Raw genomic sequence first — 19963 nt, 5'->3', positions numbered from 1 at the left:
TAAAGTTATTGAATAATATTTAAGCATGTTAGCTAGCTAACTCATTGATCCTGCTTTGTAGTACACCCCCTCAGGAAGAGGCAAAAGTACCAGCTGTTCTGGATGACTGTATGATAACCCTCTTGGTAGCCGATGAACAAAACCTTTAAACAGGTCAACATTCACAAAGCCGCTGGGCCAGACGGATTACCAGGAAGTGTACTCAGAGCATGCGCGGACCAACTGTCAAGTGTCTTCACTGACATTTTCAACCTCTCCCTGACCGAGTCTGTAATACCTACATGTTTCAAGCAGACCACCATAGTCCCTGTGCCCAAGGAAGCAAAGGTAACCTGCCTAAATGATTACCGCCCCATGGCACTCACGTCGGTAGCCATGAAGTGCTTTGAAAGGCTTGTCATGGCTCACATCAACAGCATCCTCCCGGACACAATAGATCCACTCCAATTCGCATACCGCCCCAACAGATCCACAGATGATGTAATCTCAATTGCACTCCACACTGCCCTTTCTCACCTGGACAAAAATAACACCTATGTGAGAATGCTGTTCATGGACTACAGCTCAGCGTTCAACACCATAGTGCCCACGAAGCTCATCACTAGGCTAAGGACTCAGGGACTAAACACCTCCCTCTGCAACTGGATCCTGGACTTCCTGACGAGCTGCCCCCAGGTGTCAAGAGTAGGCAACAACACGTCTGCCCCTCAGGGGTGTGTACTTAGTCCCCTCCTGTATTGCCTGTTCACCCACGACTGCTTGGCCAAACACGCCAAACACCATCATTAAGTTTGCTGACGACACAACAGTGGTAGGCCTGATCACAGACAACGATGAGACGGCCTATAGGGAGAAGGTCAGAGAACTGGCAGTGTGGTGCCAGGACAACAACCTCTCCCTCAATATGAGCAAGACTAAGGAGCTGATCATGGACTACAGGAAAAGGTAGGCCGAACAAGCCCCCATTAACATCGATGGGGCTGTAGTGGAGCGGGTCGAGAGTTTCAAGTTCCAAGGTGTCCACATCACCAACAAACTATCATGGTCCAAACATACCAAGACAGTTGTGAAGAGGGCACAACAAAAACCTTTCCCCCTCAGGACACTGAAAAGATTTGGCATGGGTCCCCAGATCCTCAAAAGGTTCTACAGCTGCACCATCGAGAGCATCATGACCGGTTGCATCACCGCCTGGTATGGCAACTGCTCGGCATCTGACCGTAAGACGCTACAGAGGGTAGTGCGAACGGCCCAGTCCATCACTGGAGCCAAGCTTCCTGCCATCCAGGACCTATATAATAGGCAGTGTCAGAGGAAAGCCCATAAAATTGTCAGAGACTCCAGTCACCCAAGTTATACTGTTTTCTCTGCAACCGCACGGCAAGCGGTACCGGAGCGCTAAGTCTAGGACCAAAAGGCTCCTCAACAGCTTCTACCCCCAAGCCATAAGACTGATGAACAATTCATAAAATCTCCACCAGACAATTTACATTGACCCCCCCCTCCCTTTTGTACACGGCTGCTACTCGCTGTTTGTTTGTTACCTGTGCATAGTCACTTCGCCCCCACCTACATGTACAGACTACCTCAATTAGCCTGTACCCACGCACACTGACTCGGTACCCGTGCCCCTGAATATAGCCTCGTTACTTTTTATTATAACTTTTTATTTTAGTCTACTAGGTAAATATTTTCTTCTTCTTGAACTGCACTGTTGGATAAGGGCTTGTAAGTAAGCATTTCACGGTAAAGTCTACACTTGTCGTATTCGGCGCATGTGACAAATAAAGTTTGATTTGAAGTGCCAGTCAGCAGAACCAGGCCTGTGGCCTCCCTGGGGACATTCAGTGACGGACAAGCTCCATTGCATGACAAATGACTGTGCAGGCACACACTCAGCTAAACATTTGGTGTTTTAAGGCTGTGGAATATGAGAACTGACTGCATGTTATAGGCTGAGGTATGAGGACTGGCTAGTAGCCATACCACCCTACCTTCTCCCTGCTGGCTCTGATCTGATGCAGTGTGAGATTATGCATTTTAGTCTGTGTGTGTTTCTGGGTAATCAGTCAAAAATAGAACCAACACAATAGATATTTTGGCCTTCTTCAGGTAAAAAACCCTGAAGGCCAAAAGCCTTTCATGTTGTTTCTACTTAAAACGCTTAAAAAATAAATACATTCCATTGTCCTGCAAGAGTTGCTGAATCTCCTATCCACTTTTTTCCTCAATTCATGCACCTTGGTGGGAAAGAGGTGATCCCTTTCCTTTGCATAGTTAATCAGTGAAACTAATACAAAAGAATTCTTAACAATTCAGCTTGATTGAGGAAATTTTAATGACAAAACCTTTTCCCATTTTACAATTAGGGGAAAAAAACTAAATTAAATCAAAAGGATGTGTATGATTACAATAACTATTGTTACCATAGCAGTCTGAGGGGAATCATTTTTAAACTTTCCTTTGCAGGGCCCATTTTGAAAAGTGTATATTTCTAACATAATCTTCATTAAATCCCTGATGATTTCAGTCTTATCATAGCTATACTTCCTGCTCTGTGTGTTCAGACTCCAATGTCACAATACAGACAATAAAACTCACTGAAACAAACCATAGAGTAGCCCCGGTGTCAGATCACAGACAGACACTGACCAACAGAACCACAATGGAGTCTTGGGAACAGAGGTGAGGCACGTGGTTACTGAGAAGAGTTGAGGTTCAAGGTGGACCTCAGTTCCTTTTGGCAGTTGTGTAGAGGGAAATAAAGAGGTTGATGTCAGCAATATCCAATGGTGGAGTGTTAGTACAAACAGCCCCATCTTAAGTTAATCTTAAATCTCAACTTTGAAACACTGCGGTCCCCCTTTGAGCACTGTGACATACTGTAGGTCACAGTGACATTCAGAGCATGCTTGAATTTATCCATGTGGTTGTGCCTCTAAAACTAATCTGCCTCTGGACTCCATTCCAACTTCAGCTATCAGTGTGGTGAAACATCAGGGTTAATCTCCAGCTGGACTAACAACCTACATAAACTGGTTTTTAAATGTCTGCATGTATGCTGTACAAGTGTGTAAGGTGGTAAGATGAGCTATCGCAGTTGTGCAGGCATATCGGAGGTTTACCCATTGAACCAGGACTAAATAACTAGGCCCATGATATGTTGTAAAGAACTCAAGACAGAAACAAGACAATGACACATACTGGACACATCTCATCTGGCAGGCCAAGCAGACTCTCTCCAATGCACAGCGTCTGGTGGTTGTGGATTTGACATGGCCACAATGGTAACACCCTTAATCAAAACTCAGGCTTTATTATGGTGGTAAAAATATTTCAAAAAAGACCATAACATCTACAGTAAATTGTATTTATAGTTATAGACAAAATGATTGCTTTCAAAGGCATGCTCACATTTTCAGGTTAGCTTCTTTCTTTCTGAAATTAGTTAAGACCCTTTCAGGGTCAAGTGACAGGCTTGAGAGATTCAACCAACCACTGTTGTAGATGGCACAATCTTGGGCTACTTCTATCTTGTAAATCTGTGGGGCAGACAGCTCTTTCTTGTACCAGGCATGACAGAGTGCTGGAGCTAGTGTGTAGAAGAGTTTGGTTTGGTTTTATGCTTTGCCTCCTCCCCCCAAAAACACCCTTTATAAACAATTACACCCAAAACAGGAGGAAAAGGGAACATGACCTCACTTCGTCCTTGAAAAGCTAATACAAATGAGGAAGGAAGGGGGGGGGGGGGGGGGGGATGGAGGCAACGCATCTGTCCTGAGAACACAGCACGTTTCAGGTCCGCGCAGGTTACAGGAGGTGGACATTTTTTAGGAGGTGGGAGAGAGCAGAGAGAGAAAGAGGGGGAAAAGGAAAGGGATAGTTTGAGGAGAGAGGGGCATTCTTCATACAACAGCGTAATTTTTCCCGCAGGCACTCGTTCAGCTTCTTGCTCAGAAAGAGCTTGTAGGGGGCGTGCTCAACCTCTTCCCAATGTACACCCTGAGGGGGAGAGAGTGAGAGCAGTTACACCCCGAGTCATTAACTAGTCGGCTGATAAGTGATAGATGGAGTTGTGGATTGTCCCTGCCGTGTCATGTGTGCTGTCAAAGTGTGTGTTAAGGGTGTGGTGCAGCAGGTGTCTATCCATCCCAGCAGCAGCTGCTCTACTATCTGGACCCAGACTTATACACAGGGCTCCAGCATTGTAGCTGCCCACTGTCTGATGCCACCACACGCCCTCTGCTGGTTTATACAGAAATATGCATGGAAGTGTGCGCATACACATATACTAGGCTACCCTGCCGCCCCGTATGTGATGTATGTATGGTATGTATGTATGTATGTGTACACACACACACACACACACAGAGAGAGAGAAATATGCATGGAAGTGTGCATATATATACATATACGGGGCGGCAGGGTAGTCTAGTGGTTAGAGCGTTGGACTAGCAATCGAAAGGTTGCAAGTTCAAATCCCCGAGCTGACAAGGTACAAATCTGTCGTTCTGCCCCTGAACAAGGCAGTTAACCCACTGTTCCTAGGCCGTCATTGAAAATAAGAATTTGTTCTTAACTGACCTGCCTAGTTAAATAAAGGTAAAATAAAAATAAATATAGAGTGGCTAATTATTTTCTGTACATGCAGTTTGTTCCAGGGATATCTGATTCCTAGTAAACAAAACGACATGATATATTGCATCTGATTGGGGTTCTTCTAATTGTATGTAAACAGAAGGAAATTGAAAGCTGTTCAGGAGATTCCATGTGGGAATTGTCTTCATTAATCTGTGAAGGAAGTGTTTACTTAGCCAGCTAATGGCTAAATAATGGAAATGTTATTCTCCCAGCAGACCCATTGATGGGTTGAAACAAGCCTTCCATAGTGTCATCACTTGGCTTTTTCACTTCCATAAAAAAAGTGCTATTATCCTACTTATAACACAAATGATTGCCTAACTAAGGTTGCTCGCAAAAGTGTCCTAGAATTGCTCTTACCCCAGTCCCAGGACCAGGATGTGTGATAGTAGCAGTGAGGGGATGAACACTTTGAGGAACTCTGCAGAGAAGACACCTCCTTTCTTCATTGCCCCCGTCTTTCTCATGCTGAGTGTATCTGAACGCCGGGGGTGGCGGAAATGGAACTCCCTACAGGCAAGGACAAATTATGGTTATCATACAGTAACGTCACCATCCACTTTACCATCTTCCTCATCAACATTGTCCCACAGGAGGTTGGTGGCACCCTAATTGGGGAGGATGGTATCAAATACGTCGAACAGATGGTTTCCAAAGTGTTTGATGCCATTCCATGTGCACCGTTCCAGACATTATTATGAGTAGTCCTCCCCTCAGCAGCCTCCTGTGGATTCATTACAGTATTATTCATCTTCTCCTTATCATGTGGAAATATTCAGCCATAAGTAGTATTACTGTATGCACAAACACACTAGGATTTACCTAGAAGACCAGATACACTAAGACTTGTATGTTTTAGTGGCAATGGGACTGTGTACATCACTCACTTAGGAGGAATGTTCTCGGGCCGACTTGACCAGTCTGCTACCCAGTCTGAGTCCTTCATCAGGATATCCATGTCCCTCTCCTTCTCCAGGGTATCCTCCTCTGACTGCAAGGGACACATGCTGCGCATTAGGACACTGATCTCAGTACAGACAACAGGGGGAGGCAGAGACAATATGGCTGACCGCCCATACAATACAATACACCCTGTGTGAGGCTGCCATGGTTACAGCGAGTCAGTCGTCAACATAAAAATGTGGCTTTGCCATGTCATCCACTGACAGAGTGTGTGTGTGTAACTGTAATGGAACCTAAAGCTGAGGCTACTACCGTGTCCATGGATTCAAACCCACCGGGTTAGTGTTTCCTGTCGCCATCGCCATTGTAACAAAGGTTACGGTTGTCATTCACAAGAGACTGAGGGAAGCAGCAGGTTATGTTACCATGGAAACATACGTGACGTAGGTAGCACAGGCACACTGAGTAATAACTCTTACTTGGCCGTCTCTTCTGCTGCTCGCGTCCACATCAAAGATGATCTGTCCATCATGATCATCCTCCTGGGGACTAGGAGGCCGGGGAGGACTGTGGGGAGGATCAAACAACAAAATAAAAAACAGTATTTATGCACTCCAAGTCTTCTCTCCCTTGGTGCATAGGAATGTACACTTGTATGCAGTAACCAGGTTGAAGATTTGGGGCTTGCTCAAATTCCCAATGCATTAAGCAAGAGACCTCGCCTCTGATGGCTCAATGTGCATATGAATCATGCCTCTATTAGGCTTTCACTTTGCCTGTCAGCCTGCAACCTCAAAGTGGATGGATGAGTCTGTCTGTGAGCTCTACCATTAGTAGGCTGTTGTAGAAACACTCCTGGTAAACATTCTCAGGTGACTCATTGACAGCTGACGGACTCAGCTGACCGGGCGACATGGCTCAGAGGGTAGGGAAAGCAGAGGTGTGAGTGGATTTAAGTCCAATGACCTCACCCTGTGCACACACAGGTGATGAAGATGTTGTTTACTATTGCAAACGGATTATATTTACAGAGCCATAACAGCATACAGTACTATATCAATCCAGAGATTAAATCTACATTGATTTTTTGGGCTAGTATGTGACCTCAACAGTGAATTGAAAAGAGTTAGATGATTTTTAAGAATTGTTCTAGATTTTTAGTATTATCTGTACCTAGTTTTTTCAAGGCCAAGCTGAACTGTGTTCTTCCTCATTGTAGCACCCCCTACCTGTCACAGGAAGAGTTGCTGCGGCTAGACTCATGCTGAGCGTCCAGTAGAATCTTTTCCATGTCTCCGTTATGGATGGAGGATGAGGAGGGCACATGCTCTAAGCCCCCCACAATGGCCTCCACCACCTCCTCCTCCTCCTCCACCTGAGGCAGGGGGAGCAGACCCAGAGCCTGGCCAACGGTGGAGGTAGACTGGGACAACCCCGCCGCAGCTGCGGCCGCAGCTCTGTTCATCTCCAACTCCACCCAGGACCCTGCAGGACACGTACATACAGAACATGACATTGGTCACATTTGTCAGTTAGGATACTTAGCGAATCTATCAAACTTCACAACGTATTACCACTTATATGTACATGATTACTTTCCATGTTTTTGTATATCTTGTATGTTTTCTGTCAAAATGTTTTGCAGTCCATGGCAAAGTGTGCCTCTATGCTGAACTAATAGCCTAATGATTAAAAGACATTATACCTAGAATGATATGATGAGGGGGATAAAGAAACACACAGTCAGAGAGACTGGCAGAGACACACAACCACAAAGTTTAAAAAGGCCCAGCGCAGTCAAAAACTTGATTATCCCGTTTTATAAAAATTGTATGTATATTTCCAGGTTGGAATAATTGTGAATTATCACCATGAAAATGATAATGCCCTTTAAGTGTAAGAGCTGTTTGAAAAGACCGCCTGAAATGTGTCTGTCTAGGTGGGATGGAGTTTTGGCCTGCCTGGTGACATCACCAGGCGATATACACTAAAAGTATGTGGACACTTACTTGTCGAACATCTCATTCCAAAATCATGGGCATTAATATGGAGTTGGTTCCCCCTTTTCTGCTATAACAGCCTCCACTCTTCTGGGAAGGCTTTCCACTAGATGTTGGAATATTGCTGCGGGGACTTGCTTCCATTCAGCCACAAGCGCATTAGTGAGGTCAGGCGCTGATGTTGGGCGATTAGGCCTGGCTCGCAGTCGGTGTTCCAATTCATCCCAAAGGTGTTCGATGGGGTTGAGGTCAGCTCTTTGTGCAGGCCAGTCAAGTTCTTCCACACCGATCTCGACAAACCATTTCTGTATGGACCTCGCTTTGTGCACGGTGGCATTGTCATGCTGAAACAGGAAAGGGCCTTCCCAAAACTGATGCCACAAAGTTGAAGGAATAGAATCGTCTAGAATGTCATTGTATGCTGTAGCATTAAGATTTCCCTTCACTGGAACCAAGGGGCCTAGCCCGAACCACAAAAATAAAATAAAAAATTAAAATAAATAAAAAAAAAATAATAATAATAAATAAAATCAGCCCCAGATCATTATTTTTCCTCCACCAAACTTTACTGTTGGCACTTTGCATTGGGGCAGGAAGCGTTCTCCAAAACCCATATGGTGAAGCGTGATCAATCACTCCAGAGAACACGTTTCCACTGCTCCAGAGTCCAAATGTGGCTAGCTTTACGCCACTCTAGCCGACGCTTGGCATTGCGTATAGTGATCCTAGACTTGATTGCGGCTGCTCGGCCATGGACACCCATTCATGAAGCTCCCGACGAACAGTTCTTGTGCTGACGTTGCTTCCAGAGGCAGTTTTTTGCAACACTTACAACAGTTCCAAAGGACAGACGATTTTTTACGCGCTTCGGCATTTGGTGGTCCCGTTCTGTGAGCTTGTGTGGCCTACCACTTCGCGGCAGACGTTTCCACTTCACAATAACAGCACTTACAGTTGACGGGGCAGCTCTAGCAGAGCAGAAATTTGACGAACTGACCGCATTCTATGACGCTGCCACGTTGAAAGTCACTGAGCCCTTCTGTACGGGCTATTCTACTGCCAATGTTTGTCTATGGAGATCGCATGGCTGTGTGCTCAATTCTATACACCTGCCAGCAACGGGTGTGGCTGAAATAGCCGAATCCACTCATTTGAAGGGCTGTCCACATACGTTACATGGCCACAAGTAAGTTAATAGACCAATAACAGAGTTTCAAACCTTTCTGCCAAAAACAGCTAGTTCAGTTTACATATGCCTCCCATTAAGCTTGTCAAATTAGGCCCCTCACTCAGACAACTTCCAGACAGACAGCAAAGTTCTTGCTTGAGAAATTGGTCCATGCTAAGAAGGTTTTTGCTTCTTTTTGACCATTTAAAAATGTTATTTTTTTTTTTTTAAATCACAGTAAGGTACTTAATTGTTAGCCAGAAATTATTTCATATTAAGATAATGCATTGGACCTTTACCCCTCCTTAAGCCAGTGGTTCTGTTAGTCTCTATTTACTGCATGACGACAGGATAGTGAATAGCTCTTTGTGCTGTCAGTTTACAGCACCTGCTGTTATATACGAGCCAAGGCCTAGCGTAGCTGATCCATGTTACTACATGAGCCCAGGCAGGGACTCGCTACAGCGGAGACTGCCAATCACAGCTAGGATACAAATTATAGGGAGTCACACTGACACTGGAGAGACATCCAGTCTCTTTCTCGCTCTGGATTCCCCATCTTAAAATGTCTCACATACTCCCAGAAGTTAGGAAACTAGGGTTCACAAGCAGAGCACATGATCTCATAGCAGAGAGAGTAAACACACTGGTCATGTGACAGTCAGCCAAGCTGACAGTCTCTCAGTCGGTTTCACTGGCCAGACATTGAATGACAGCAGCCCCTACCCCTCCCCCTACCCCAATTCAGCACCCCAGGCTCATCCCGAGGATTACACAGTGGCCTGAGCAAAGCCACTGTCAACAGTCCATTGTCCGTGCTCCATGGCCTAAACAAGGTTGCCATGACGCCAGTGGTGAGCCGAACATTCTGGCTGCTCCTCGCTCTGTCGTGGCGCTGTTATCAGCTGTTGTATGGAAACATATATCTTATGGTAATAAAAACAGTATGTATAGCCTAACCAACGGCTCCAGACTCACATAATCACCAAAGAAGAGTAAGGTAAACTGAATATACCCATTGTGTGGATGGGACTGAGATATCCTATCCAAGACAATGACACTGCAGTGGACAAAAAGCTTTACTCAATTCTGAGAATTACACAGCAAAAATGAGTATCTACTTATTGAGTGAGTAAGCTGTCTCTAACAATAACAAACCTTGTTCCCTCCCTGGCTAGCACTGCAGCTGGAATGTAACTGACTCAACATGTACGCTCAAACTTCCGAATGAAAGGCTCCTGATCCTCACCCTTACTTTCCTACTCCACCCTACTGTGTCCTGAAAAACGTTCTGCACTTTCCACATGTCACTGTGTCCATAAATAGCACAGCATGCCAACTCACTCAGTTCAGGGCTTGGTAATGCTCTATCACATCTGCCCATACCCAGCAGTCCCCATAAAGGGAGGTCAACACAGTGCTGACTGTGTACTTCCTCTAGAGGCATTGTATGTGTGACACTGATAAACATGCCTTTTGCTCCCTTTGCAACCCACGCATACGGAGGTCTTTAAATATACATCCCTCAGTTCGTTCCAGACTGAGCACATACTCCATCAATATTTGCTAACAGGATATATCCATACAGACAGTCATAATGACAAAGTTGATTAGAAGGCTATGACAAAGGAAGATCACAATGCAAAGGGCAATTCTACCACTTTTCAACCTCATTTTCCTTATCGCCAGCACAATATCAGTGTCTACATGTGAAAACGACATTCCTACTAATTTTAAAACACCGAGTTCAGCGCAGAAACATGGTGCTTAACCTCTCTAGGATAGGTGGCACCAAATCGTCCCACCTACGTAGCAGCCAGTGTAATCCCGTGGCACGTTATTCAAAAACCAAAAAAATGCAAAAACTTCAATTTTTCAAACATATGACTATTTTACACCATTTTAAAGACAAGACTCTCGTTAATCTAACCACACTGTCCGATTTCAAAAAGTCTTTACAACGAAAGCAAAACATTAGATTATGTCAGCAGAGTACCCAGCCAGAAATAATCAGACACCCATTTTTCAAGCTAGCATATAATGTCACAAACCCAAACCACAGCTAAATGCAGCACTAACCTTTGATGATCTTCATCAGATGACAACCCTAGGACATTATGTTATACAATACATGCATGTTTTGTTCAATCAAGTTCATATTTATATCAAAAAACAGCTTTTTACATTAGCATGTGACTAGCATGTGACTAGCATTCCCACCGAACACTGCCGGTGAATTTACTAAATTACTCACGATAAACATTCACAAAAAGCATAACAATTATTTTAAGAATTATAGATACAGAACTCCTCTATGCACTCGATATGTCCGATTTTAAAATAGCTTTTCGGTGAAAGCACATTTTGCAATATTCTCAGTAGATAGCCTGGCATCACAGGGCTAGCTATTTAGACACCCAGCAAGTTTAGCACTCAGAAAAGTCACATTTACTATAAGAAAAATGTTATTACCTTTGCTGTCTTCGTCAGAATGCACTCCCAGGACTTCTACTTCAATAACAAATGTTGGTTTGGTTCAAAATAATCCATAGTTATATCCAAACAGCGGCGTTTTGTTCGTGCGTTCAAGACACTATCCGAAAGGGTAAATAAGGGTGACGAGCATGGCGCAATTCGTGACAAAAAAAATTCTAAATATTCCATTACCGTACTTCAAAGCATGTCAACCGCTGTTTAAAATCCATTTTCTCGTAAAAAAGCGATAATATTCCGACCGGGAATCTGCATTTAGGTAAACAGAGGAAAGAAAATAAAGCATTCGGTCGACTCGGGCACGCGCCTAAGCCCACAGTACTCTGAGCGGCCACTTTCCAAACGCGATAATGTGTTTCAGCCAGAGCCTGCCTCGATATCCTTCAGCTTTTTCCCGGGCTCTGAGAGCCTATGGGAGCCGTAGGAAGTGTCACGTTATTGCAAAGATCCTAAATCTTCAATAAAAAAAGAGCCCAGATGAAACAACTTGTCAGACAGGCCACTTCCTGCATGGAATCTTCTCAGGTTTTGGCCTGCCATATGAGTTCTGTTATACTCACAGACACCATTCAAACAGTTTTAGAAACTTTAGGGTGTTTTATATCCAAAGCCAATAATTATATGCATATTCTAGTTACTGGGCAGGAGTAGTAACCAGATTAAATCGGGTACGTTTTTTATCCAGCCGTGTCAATACTGCCCCCTAGCCCTAACAGGTTAACTACAATGACCATAAAAAAAAAATCCAAATCTAATTTAAAAAGTTAGCTTTAATGACAAAAGGGGGAACGCTGTTACATCCAATGCCCGTTTGCCTGAGGCTGATGCCGCGCAGGTACATGTACACGCACAAACAAACACAGTGTCACACATGCACTCAAACGCATACAGCTGGCCTTGCTATTTAGATGTGCGTTGTCCTTGATGTCTATTGTTTCTTGCATTGTTGTTTTTCCTCTCTTTTTTTCTTTTTGTTGGTTGTTGGCGCATGTTTTGGGTGGGTTGGAGGGGATGGTAGAGATGGTGGTGGGGGGGAGGGGAGGAGGGGGTATGGGAGTGGAGGTCCACAAATTAACAAGCCACACCTGTTAATTGAAATGCATTCCAGGTGACTACCTCATGAAGCTGGTTGAGAGAATGCCAAGAGTGTGCAAAACTGCCATCAAGGCAATGGGTGGCTACTTTGAAGAAACTAAAATATATTTTTTGAACACTTTTTTGGTTACCACATGATTCCATGTGTTATTTCATAGTTTTGATCTCTTCACTATTATTCTACAATTCTATGTATTCCTATGAAAAAAACTGATGGCGCACGAAGCTGGAAGTATTTGAATTTGAAGCGTGCCATATTGCTGAATGGGGCTGAATGGCACAAAAAAATAAATAATAATTAACGCTAAGGATCATGGTGAAAGTGAGCGTAACTAGCGAAGGATCATGGTCGATGTAGTCGTTTTCACCCTGCCTGAGTGTCAACCTCAGGGTTTTAGCAATGAGGCCATTTATCTACTTCCCCAGAGTCAGATTAACTCATGCATGCCATTTCTTATGTGTCCAGTATGAAGGAGGTTAGAAGTAGTTTTGTGAGCCAATGCTAACTAGCGTTACATATAGATTTCCAGTTGTGCTAGTGCTAGTTTGCAATTCCCTTCAAACTGCACAGAGACATTAAAATGGCCTCCACAAGTTAATCTGACTCTGGTGCAGCACTGCATCTCAGTGCTAAAGGTGCCCCTACAGACCCTGGTTCGATTCCAGGCTGTATCACAACCGACCATGATTGGGAGTCCCAAAGGGCGGTGCAACATTGGCCCAGCGTCATCCAGGTTAGGCCGTCATTGTAAATAAGAATTTGTTCCCAACTGACTTGCCTGGTTAAATAAAAAAAAGTCTGTCTATGGAGACTACTTTTAGCCTGCCGGTCCGTGATTGGTCTGTGACAGCACGTGCTCCTGTGTGACAACAAATGTAGTAGTCAGAATGGATCAATATTTAAGTAATATCTCGATTTGTAGTGACTTTAAAATAATTCAGTGTGGATCTAACTTGATCATAATCAAATAATTTTAGACCCCAAAACTGCCATCAAAAAAATAAATAAGTTTGGCCGTTCTGGCGATAGTAATTGACATAGACCAGGTCTTTTGGCACTGCCGTAGAAAGCCTGCTATGTTGCAGTAGCCAACAAGCAGAGCTTGTGACTTCACGCTCCAAACCGGAAATCCACCTAACACGTTGGGGGCGATTAAACAACGGAGCCCCATTACTGAACATTATGCAAATAATCCGCAACATTACGTTGCTATTGACCAATCGAAGTTCACCATCGTTTCCAGGCCCTACTGAATTGGCTTTTGATGCATAGCAACTAACAAGCAGGCTAGCACCAACATGAAGGTGAAGCAAGCTTGGCTAGCCAAATTTACACTTTAAAAGGATCTTGGCCGTTACACACCCAGACTGCATGAGAGAGGAATGTACACAACACAATGACGAGAGGGACAGAGACAGTTTGTGAAAGTATACCTTATCTACTTTGAAGAACAGAAGTTACAAATGTATCTATGGTTGTACAAACACCTGGAAGACCGTCAGTATATCCCTTGAGCTCCGTGCAGGTCGAGTAAAATTAACAACAAAGTCACGCCTGTGATGTGACAGCATGGGACGACGTGCCCACGGTTCTTATAAAACCGTACATCAGACCACGCACTGTGTCTGAGAATCTTCTCGTAAACAGATTACAAGTGACAGGAAAGTACTGACGGTCTTCCAGGTGTTCGTAGAATCATAGTTACAGTTGAAGTATACATACACCTTAGCCAAATACATATAAACTCAGTTTTTCACAATTCCTGACATTTAATCCTAGTAAACATTCTCTGTCTGAGGTCAGCCAGGATCACCACTTTATTTTATAATGTGAAATGTCAGAATAATAGTAGAGTGATTTATTTCAGCTTTTATTTCTTTCATCACATTCCCAGTGGGTCAGAAGTTACCATGCACTCAATTAGTATTTGGTAGCATTGCCTTTAAATTGTTTAACCTGGGTCAAACGTTTTGGGTAGGCTTCCAGAAGCTTCCCACAATAAGTTGGGTCAATTTTGGCCCATTCCTCATGACAGAGCTGGTGTAACTGAGTCAGGTTTGTAGGCCTCCTTGCTCGCACATGCTTTTTCAGTTCTGCCCACACATTTTCTATAGGCTTGAGGTCAGGGCTTTGTGATGGCCACTCCAATACCTTGACTTTGTTGTCCTTAGCCCTTTGCCACAACTTTGGAAGTATGCTTGGGGTCATTGTTCATTTGGAAGACCCATAAGACCCAAGCTTTAACTTCCTGACTGATGTCTTGAGATGTTGCTTCAATATATCCACATCATTTTCCTTCCACGTGATGCCATCTATAATGATCAGTCTATAATTTTAATGGTAGGTTTATTTGAACAGTGAGAGACAGAATAACAAAAAAATCCAGAAAAACGCATGTCAAAAATGTTATTTCCCTCATTAAAATGCAAATCAATTCATAACATTTTTGTCATGTGTTTTTCTGGATTGTTTTGTTGTTATTCTGTCTCTCACTGTTCAAATACACCTACCATTAAAATTATAGACTGATCATTTCTTTGTCAGTGGGCAAATGTACAAAATCAGCAGGGGATCAAAAACTTTTTTCCCCTCACTGTAGTTTGTTAACAAGACATTTGTGGAGTGGTTGAATTTTTTTTTTTTAATGACTCCAACCTAAAGTGTATGTAAACTTCTGACTTCAACTGTACATCTGTAACTTCCGTTCTACTTCATACCTTTCAGACTGTCAGTACGGTTGAAAGTATGGATGACTCATACCAACAAGGTCGGGAGGAATAGCACAACTAACCTGAATGCGCCAGTGCCATTGGAAGAATGGCAGACCCCATGGTATGGCTGGATACGATGTTGACCTTGTAAAATCTTGAGAATGTGCATGGTGACGACCAGGTAGCAGCTGCACATATCTCATTCAGGGGGATGTCTCTCAGCGAGGCCCAGAGGACCGAGTGACTTATCAAAACTTCTGGGGCAGGGAGCCCTACACCCTGGTAGGCCTGAGCAATGACATCCACACCCTGGTAGGCCTGAGCAATGACATCCACAACCCAGTGTGAAAGCCTCTGCTTAGACAAGGCAAGGCCTTTTGACCTCCCACCAAAGCACAGAAATAGCTGGTCTGATTTCCTGTAGTGTGCCAAGGCTTGCATATAGCATTTGAGGGAATGGACTGGACACAGGAAATTTGCTCGCTCCTCCTCCACATTCTGGAAAGGTGGGGGGGGCAGTAGGCCGCCAGTTCGACGGCTTGATTGATGTGAAGGGGTGATAAAACCTTAGGCAAAAAAGGCTGGATTGGGCCATAAGGTCCCACCTAGGTCATCTGCCTTCCATCGTAGGCAGACAGGACTCATAGACAGCGTGGAGGTCATTCACAGATTTCGCTAATGAAATAGCTAAGAGGAAAGTTGTTTACGGCTCCATTGTATGCTCTAAGAGAGGTTTCATCAAAGCCTCCAATACTAGTGGCGGATCCCAGGATGCCACGCGGACAGCCCTGGGGGTGATGCAGCCGGCGTACACCTTATAAGAACTGGCAGATGAGGTAGTGGGCCCCTGACCATTTCCCAACAATGTGTAAATTGTTATCCGATATGGCTGAGGCATACACTTTCAAGGTAGAGGCAGAGACCTGACTCCAGTAGTTTCTGAAGGAAGCTCAGTTTAACTGTACAGAGCAGGAGACCGGTTCCTCCGCCCTATTAGAATACCATTCGGTAAACAGCTTCCAGCGACCAGCATACATCATCCTGGTTGATGGTGCTCTGGCTTTCTTTAACCTCTCGATAATAGCAGGATCACAGCAGATCAGTAGAGGATCCGTCTCTTCAGAGGCACACCCATAGCTGTAGTTGGTCTGGGATGCCATATCCTGCCGCCCAACTGTGAGAGCAGGTTCTGTCTGAGATGTTGCCATGGTTCTCCCTCCAGAAGACAGAGGAGGGTTGGAAACCAGGGTCTCACTGGCCATCTGGGGTTTACAAGCAGCAGCCTGTGCTAAGCCTGAGAGACCCTGTGCAGCGTTGCTAAGATCAGGGAGGTCGGAGGGAAAGCATACAGTAGGCCCTCTGGCCATGTGTGGGCTAAGACGTCCATGCCCAGGGGGCACTTGGACTCTGCCAGAGAGAACCAGAGGGAACAGTGGGATGTTTGCTCTGAGGCGGACAAGTCCACATGTGCTGTTCCAAACCGCTGCTATATCAACTTCACTACTCGCGGATGAAGTCTCCATTCCCGCGGGGCTGGTTTCTCTCGCGACAAGAAGTCCGCCACCTAGTTCAACTTGCCTGAGAGATGAATGGCTCGTAGGGAGGCCAGATGTGGTAGGGCCCATGTCAGGAGTTGTTGGGCCACCTGTAGGAAGGATACAGACTTCGTTCCCCCTTGATGGTTGATGTGGAACACTCAATGTATTGTCTGATCTTATCAGGACATGTTTCTGTTTGAGAACCAGCAGAAAGTGATTCAGGGCAAGGTAAACTGTCTGAAGTTCTAGAACGATGATGGGCTCTTTCATCCAGCGGGGGCACCACTCTCCTCGTACAGACCTGTGTTGCCACGCTGCTCCCCAGCCTGTTACTGAAATGTCGGTCATCACTACGTTCTGCCTTGGTGGACACCTGTAGTGAGGTAGGTTCTCTTCCTCCACGGCAGCAGAGTAGAGTAGCACACCCTCGTCACCCGTATTTTGATGTTTCTGTCCAAGGGGGAGGTCGTTGAGCCAGACTTGTAGTGATCTTAAAGACAGTAGGCCTAACGTTGTAACCGTGGAGGCCATCTGTACTGTCACCAATGTGTTCAACTGGAATTTTTGAAGAAGAATGCTGTCCACGCGCTGAGGTGTTATACATGCCCTCATAGTGCAGGTGTTCAGAGCCATGCCAATAAAGGTGACCTTTTAGCTTGGTGTGAAGTTGCTCTTTTCGTTGTTCACGTTAAGAGCCAGTGTGGTGATGTGTGTCAGTGTCAGCGTTGTGCCCTCGGCCGTACACTCTCAAGAGGGGGTGCAGATCCCCTGCAGGTGGAGGGAGCTCAGGGCTGCGCTCACACATCTTGTGAAGATGCAAGGAGCCAGGGAAAGGCCGAAGGATAATACCACAAACTGGTATGCCTGGCCTTGGAAGGCAAACCACAAAATACGCCTGGGTTCCTTTAACACAGGAACGTGAAAGTAAGTATCCTTTAAAAATCCAGGGACGTGAACAATTCCCCTGCGGCTACGGTCTGGAAAGCATAAACCATCCGCAACATGTGAAAGAACTTTTAGGAAAACATTGACCCGTTTTAAACCCAGAACCAGGAAATAGGTTGAGTAAAAGCCATCTTCCTGTTCTGAAACTTTTACTCTTCTGATCATGCTCTTCTCCAGGAGAGATGTCATCTCCTGGTTGAGGATGCAAGCTTTTAGGAGGTCTGTGACTGAAGTCATTCTGACCTCTGAGAATGGTGGGGGTAAGTTGTCGGAACTGCAGCCTGTACCCTTGAGAGAGGGTCATCACCACACATGGGTCTGAGGAGTAGGATGCCCAGTAGGTCAAGTGCTGCTGGGTAAATCAGTGGCGGATATCTTGAAAAGGTTAGCGCCAGGCTACGGTGGCCAACACACACACACTAGCTGGTGGGCTAAATCAGCACAAGACAAGGAATCCCAATATCCTCCGATAAAAGGGCTAGGTAGAGGAGAGCTGTCACACATCCTTGGAGGGCGAATTTTGCGCTCTGACCCATAGGTCACAGGCTGTTGGGTGACAGACTGACAGTACACACAACTCAGAGTTTTGCTTACCCTACCAGCACCTAGGAAGATGCAACCCAAAAAAAACAGTAGCAGCGGCACATTTAACTTGCACATAAACTAACTTTCCAAGAAGAATTAAGAGAATATTTTCTTTGATTGTAATTTCATATTTTTCTATTGATGTCTACCTAATGTGGACCTGACAGAGGCAATGGAGTAGTTGTAATGTTCTGGTAATTGAATGTTCATTATTTTGTTCTTTGGAATTTCCATTATTTCATAATACATTGAATGTATAAAAATAATCAACAAAATTGAAAACCATGATTATGTTTTAATAACCGAACTACCCCCCAAAATATCACTAAATTGTTCAGCACTAAATTGTGTTTACATTGTTGTTAGGGGTCGATAGTGAATACACCTATAATCAAGCAAATTACCATATACCTGGTATAACAGTTCATTAGACTGATCATATTGTATTATTATTTTCACAGTAGCAGGCTCTCCATAAGTATCAGGCTGCTATATACAAATTGACCAGACTGAGTGCAGCAGGTGTGTTTAGAGGTGCACGTGTAGTTTTATCGGCTACTCTTTGCTGGTCTATATTTAAACCCACACTCAGATTAACTAGGCCAGTTTGCTATGTTTACATCGACGGCAAGAAGACATATCTATTACACTGTTACACAATTGGCTGACTATGCATTAAATAAAAACACTTCATATATTCCAAGTATGTTTCGTTAGGTTTTCGTAATACTTCTTTCCTCAAAACTCGGGTATGTGCATTAAAATGTTAATTTACGAACATCTAACCTAACCCCATTTTTGAGCTCTCAGACTTCTTCCATCTCGTCTTGTTGACATCCACTTTATCCCGCCTATTCAGCACCACGTGAATCAACCATTGGTTTTACTGTTGGTCAATCTTACGGTTTATACCGCCTCTTAAAATCACATTGGTCCATGATACTGTCAATACAGAAAACAGAAATAGCACAATGTAGGTCCTTCCACAACCCTTCTCCATGACTACTTAGAAAACCAACCCAAAACTCACTAGATATTGTTTATACACTCAAAGCCAAATAGTAAAGTATCAAAAGACAATGATTCAAATTACCTGACAAGTTCTAATAAACAATAACAGTAAAATATAGCTAAGCATTTCGACGAACCATACCATTTAGTCCAGCGTCTCCGTTGTTCTCCGCTACAGCTTCAGACATCATGCCTGTGTGCAGGGTGGCTTGCATATGACTGTCAATCGAACACGCACACTCCCTCCAAACATTCGGACGTGCGCGCATCCGCGTACCAAAACTGACCTGAGTCGCCTTTACTTTGTTGCAGAATAGCTACCGCCAACACAGTTAAAATATGTGTTCTGTTAGCTGATCTGGAACCAGTGGTTAGGAGCACTGCAATCTTCCTGGAGCTCTGTGATGACGTCAAATGAGCCAGTTCTTTAGTAACAAAGGCAGGCAAAAAGCATAGGCAGACTAACATTACGTAACGTGCTGGAAATTGACCACCCCCGTTCGTATTATACCTCAGTGACACCACATCGTGAGAAAATAACTGGAATAAATTATAAAATTGTAGTTCACTACTTTCACAACTCTGTAAAGGCATCATCTGTATATTTACAAGACGTGAAAGAAAATCTTCATTTGAGAACGCGCACATCGGCACGTACCCCAAGATGCCAATGCCATCCCTCAATACCCAGTTGTGTGTAGTAGATCAAAGGATACTCCTATGCATGGGGATATAATGTTGCATTGTGCAATAAGACCCTCAAAACAACTTAAGTTCACCTCACACTTATTTAACAGTTTGGCACTTGTTTATATATATAAAATAAAAAATAAAATAGTCAAGAACTTTATGTACCTGGGGCATAAATAGCC

At 44.3% G+C, this 19963-nt stretch overlaps 1 protein-coding gene across 2 annotated transcripts; it reads right to left on the bottom strand.

Moving 5' to 3' along the window:
- Window positions 1-2320: 2320 nt before the first annotated feature.
- Window positions 2321-19511, bottom strand: LOC100194666 (BCL2/adenovirus E1B 19 kDa protein-interacting protein 3-like). Of its 2 annotated transcripts, XM_014132122.3 has the most exons (6): window positions 19234-19511; window positions 6774-7029; window positions 6024-6111; window positions 5529-5632; window positions 5002-5151; window positions 2321-4002 (listed from the first exon to the last, which is right to left on the bottom strand). In XM_014132122.3, the coding sequence occupies exons 1-6, from the start codon at window positions 19358-19360 to the stop codon at window positions 3954-3956; spliced, it is 774 nt and encodes a 257-aa protein (XP_013987597.1). In that variant the 5' UTR covers window positions 19361-19511; the 3' UTR covers window positions 2321-3953. The 2 variants fall into 2 exon arrangements, with proteins under 2 accessions (XP_013987597.1, XP_045546405.1); XM_045690449.2 differs by lacking the exons at window positions 2321-4002; window positions 5002-5151 and adding an exon at window positions 5152-5365.
- Window positions 19512-19963: the final 452 nt, after the last annotated feature.

This window comes from Salmo salar, chromosome 01 (genome assembly GCF_965601325.2).
Source record: "Salmo salar chromosome 01, fSalSal1, whole genome shotgun sequence".
Lineage (NCBI taxonomy): Eukaryota > Metazoa > Chordata > Actinopteri > Salmoniformes > Salmonidae > Salmo > Salmo salar.
The sequence above is the reverse complement of the archived record's forward strand: the minus strand, read 5'-3'. Positions and strand labels throughout refer to the sequence as shown.